This window comes from Limulus polyphemus, unplaced genomic scaffold (genome assembly GCF_000517525.1).
Source record: "Limulus polyphemus unplaced genomic scaffold, Limulus_polyphemus-2.1.2 Scaffold23, whole genome shotgun sequence".
Taxonomy (NCBI): Eukaryota; Metazoa; Arthropoda; class Merostomata; order Xiphosura; family Limulidae; genus Limulus; species Limulus polyphemus.
Window position 1 is genome coordinate 683,460 of NW_013665633.1, and position 4,338 is coordinate 687,797.

At 30.8% G+C, this 4,338-nt stretch overlaps 1 protein-coding gene across 4 annotated transcripts in view; it reads left to right on the forward strand.

Moving 5' to 3' along the window:
- Positions 1-1,423: 1,423 nt before the first annotated feature.
- LOC106458622 (protein SGT1 homolog) overlaps positions 1,424-4,338 on the forward strand; it is a 30,418-nt gene continuing 27,503 nt past the window's right edge. For 2 of the 4 annotated variants that reach the window (XM_022385090.1, XM_022385095.1), the window contains exons 1-2: positions 1,454-1,571; positions 3,478-3,522. In XM_022385090.1, coding sequence (XP_022240798.1) covers positions 3,506-3,522 — 17 coding nt within the window. In that variant the 5' untranslated portion in view covers positions 1,454-1,571; positions 3,478-3,505. Of the gene's footprint in view, positions 1,572-3,477; positions 3,523-4,338 lie in introns of all 4 variants that reach the window. The other 2 variants (XM_013918149.2, XM_013918171.2) reach the window with 2 other exon arrangements.

Consider the following 4,338-nt stretch of genomic DNA (forward strand, 5'->3'; position numbering starts at 1 on the left):
TCCACCGACTTATTTTTTATCAAATTTTTGATAAACCTTTGTACAAAACTGGCTGATTGTGTCAAACTGAATATTTTTGAACATGTTAGATGCTAGATGTCTACTAATGAACACACTAAATGGGCAATGTTTTGCTTCGTTGCATGTTACATATAATAAATTACTTATTTTATGCAAAATATGTGTTCCCCTTTTAGTAGTATTCCAGCATAATTTTATCATTTTCAAGTTGCATTGTTCATAGGAACCTATAGGATTGGTTGAATCCTGAAGATCATGAGAATACATATCTTGTAAGATGTATTGAATTTTGTGCAGCCTATGATATTCACTGAATACTGAGCAACATCTTGTACACGATTCTTTTATAATTATATAGGACCTTATAAGGATCCTGTTCAAGATTTCAGTTAGGAATGAAGTACAATATGTAACATATACAACGTTAAACAAAGTAGTAATCCAGAATCCACAATCAAATTCACACATTATAAGGAATGACATCAGAACAAAATACAATTAGAATGAAATGGAGATCTGTGATTAATACGCTACACTGTACTGTACTATACTATACTATTATTATATTACTGATACCAATATAGTGTGTGTTTAACTTTAAGTATTAAACTAGAAACAGTGATTCGATAAATCTGTCAGCACACTGACAAGTCATAATTTCCATACCATAATAGATCTGCATATAATATTCCATCATGAACTTTCTGGTCTTTCATACATGCCAATTTCAATCACATTCACAAAACGAAGTCGTCAGAATGTAAATCAAAAAGAGTTGTAGATATATATTGACACCATTAAGTCTATTAAATATAGACAAACACACACACAAACTATTGTTTTAAATGCATTACGTTATATGCATATTGGTATTACAAACTCGCGGTAATGTATAATTTATACAGTTTCAAAAGTAGACATTTTTTTGAAGCAAACATTTTCTTTATATTTTTTGTATATTGTATAGGTCTACATTTTAAAGCCCCCCCCCCCCATAGGCACAGCGGCATGTTTGGGGAACCGGGTTTCGATACCCGTGGTGGTCAGAGCATAGATAGCCTCTTGTGTAGCTTTGTGCTTAATTCCAAACAATCAATCAAACATTTTACATGCTATGGTATGGGAAGAATAGAATCACCAGAATGTTATTAATTTGGTTATTATTTCAAATCATTTTACAATTAATAAATATGTATACCATACCAATTGTAATGTATTATGTTCATAGTACAGCTCTGTCATAAGCTGTTGAAGTTTATTTCAGTCTGAACTTTATCTTGTTTCATATTTTCTCTTTTATATTTGTATATAGCAACCGAGATATAAAAAAGAGCAATGACCGCTGCAAGATGGCGCTGTACTAGTACACATTAACCAATAGGAATAAATCGTGGAAGTCGTATCTAGTGTACTATCTATAGGTTGAAATGATGCTAGAGTGGGGAAACGTCTTCGAAAAAATTCTCTGAAGTCGAGAAAGCTGCGTAGTTAACGGTAGTTTTGGCTATTTATAACAGTTTAGTGCATTTTATTTCAGGGGGAAGTTGTAGGTAAATAATATTTAAATTACGAAAAATGTTATTTATGTCTCATTTCTTATTACAATTATTATCGTAAATTACAATTTGTTATTAATATTATTTACTAGGTAAAAACAGTACTACCATTTAAATTTATTTAGGCCTATGCTTAATTTTGGCTTTTCAAAAGTACTGTATTAGGGCCTTAGTAATATAGTATTAGATTCGAACCTATCAAAATGATAAAAATCACTCGGGAAAATATTTTATTTTTAAGAGTAGGCTAAGTTTGTTATTGCATTAAATTTGAGGTTCAAAGTGAAGACTGGTGAATTTGGGCTACTAGTACTAGTTTCAATTTCCTTATTCAAAAATATTGGAGATGTGAAAAATAAATATGAATTATTTTACAAGTTATAGAAAGATTAATATCGTTTATATTTTTTTAAATCCCAACAAAACCATGGATTTATTATGAGAAGAAACTAATTGGTGTCTAGGATTATTTACTCACCAGAACTCGTACGAGGTGTAAACTAAAAGTTTTACTATTACTTTTAGTAAAACTTGGGGACTTTAAATGAATACTTTAATGCTAGGAAACACAAATTCTAAAACAAATAAAAAAAATATTTGCAAAGCTACCTTTAAATTAATGTAAGTGACAGACAAACAACGGAATAAAAAACAATTTGAGGTTTCGAGAGTCGTTTTATACAGGTGGGTGGGGGAGGGCAACAAACCTATTACTACTACTACTACTATTATTATTATTAGTATTACTGTTAGTTCGCGTATATAATATAAAAGTTAAAATAATTTTGAAACTTAACTTGCACTTCCAAAGCTACCCTTTCACTTCACAAGCAACAGGGCTTTAAATATTTCATTTAAGAAAAAAAAATAAAGGTAATACGTTTGATGCCAGTACTAGGTAAATGGCTCTGGCTACCTCCAGTTTTTCTTTTTTTAAAGATATTTTTTTTAATTTGTCATATATGGGTACTTAACAATTATTTCATTTCCCTACTTTCCATACCTAAATAGTTTTGAATAAGAAAACAGGAACTAGTAATCAAGATCAGTCACATTCAAAGATCAACCAAGGTTTTCACACAACATTTAAAAATAACTTGAAAATTTAACTTTGATACGGGTGTAATTTAGAAAATTTGTATGGAACCTTTTTTATGTTTTATAACTATAGAGAAGATGCTTAGATCTATTTAAATTATCATTTTTGAATTTTTTTTTTGCATTGCCTGTAAATTATCAGCAGTTGTTTGTTAGTAATTAAGCACAAAGCTACACAATGGGCTATCTGTGCTCTGCTCACCACAGATATTGAAACTGAATTTCTAGCATTGTAAATCTGCAGATATACCACTGTGCCATTGGGGGACATTATCAGCAAAATGTAATGCCTTGATTATTATACCCTAGACTTTATCACTTGCTTGGCTAGTTGATACTTTTATTCTGTAAAAATGTTTGTACAAGCCTGGGTTGATGTCTATTTTAATAGTTTATTAATACTGGAAAAGACCTTTTTTCTTTTTAATTGATGATACAGTTGTGAACTAAATCATCTGTTGTTTCACAGATATGTAGAAGCAGGGGTGAAATTCTCAAAAATAAAAACTGGAGGTACTCAGCTAGGTGAAGTGGATCTGTTTTTGAAAAAGAAAAAGTGATAATTTGAGTATCAATGAATAAATGCTTTCTGATGGAACAATGGAATGCACGAGCATCTGAGAAAACCAGCTGAAATAAGTTCCAGTACTCAGTACCAGTGATTATTGGCAGAATTTCACCCCTGTGTGGAAGTACACATACTTAAAAAAATAATAAACTTATTCTGTTAGCTGTGTATCCTTTCTCGTATGATTTTTCCTAAAAAATGTTTGTACATTTTAGTTTTTCAATGTTTTTACAGGAATTGCAAGAAACAGTTTAGTTTGAGGATGTCAAGCAAAGGGAGGTAATGTATTAATATACAGTTAAGTATAAGTATACTTTTTACAACCCAACTCAGATTTTTACAACTATTGCAACTTAGTTGGTGTTTGTACTTTTCAACTATTATTTTTGTTTTCTGTGCGTGTGTGTATGGAATACAAAGTTGGTATTTATTTTGATATGAATCGCTGTATAATTCTACACCCTTGATAAGAATAGCTTTTTATATTGCTATGCTTTGTAATATTTTTCCAAACATAGGTAAAAGTAATGAAAAGCTATTTGTAAATGCATTTTAATCTGGATACAAATTTATATGCAAATCAGTATAAACAGTTCAGCTGTGAAGGTTACTTACAATTCAAACAACATAGGTGATATGGATTAACAGTTATCTGTATGGACCAGCTTTAATATAGCGTAACATAATGTTTTGGGACGACATGGGACCTATTGGTCCATCTCAGCTGTTCCATCCTCTAAATTAAAATAATTAAAAAACAAATCTTGAAGCCAGCTCTTGTCATTCATATACTTATCAAGCTTTTTCTTAAACTCACTTAAATTTACTGCCTACACAACATTTGAAGGCAACCCATTTCAAAAGCCAACCACCCTGTTAGAACAAAAAAAATTGTCTTAGCTGAAGATCACTCCTACCTTGCGAAAATTTATATTTTTGTCCCCTAGTTCTTCTGTTCTCACTGTTAAGTATAGAAAAAGATGTGCATCAACACTATCAATTCCCTTTTCAATCTTAAACACCTCAATTATTCTTTTTTCAAGAGAAAACAATTTCAACCTCTCCTAATATGACAACCTTCCATCCCAGACACCA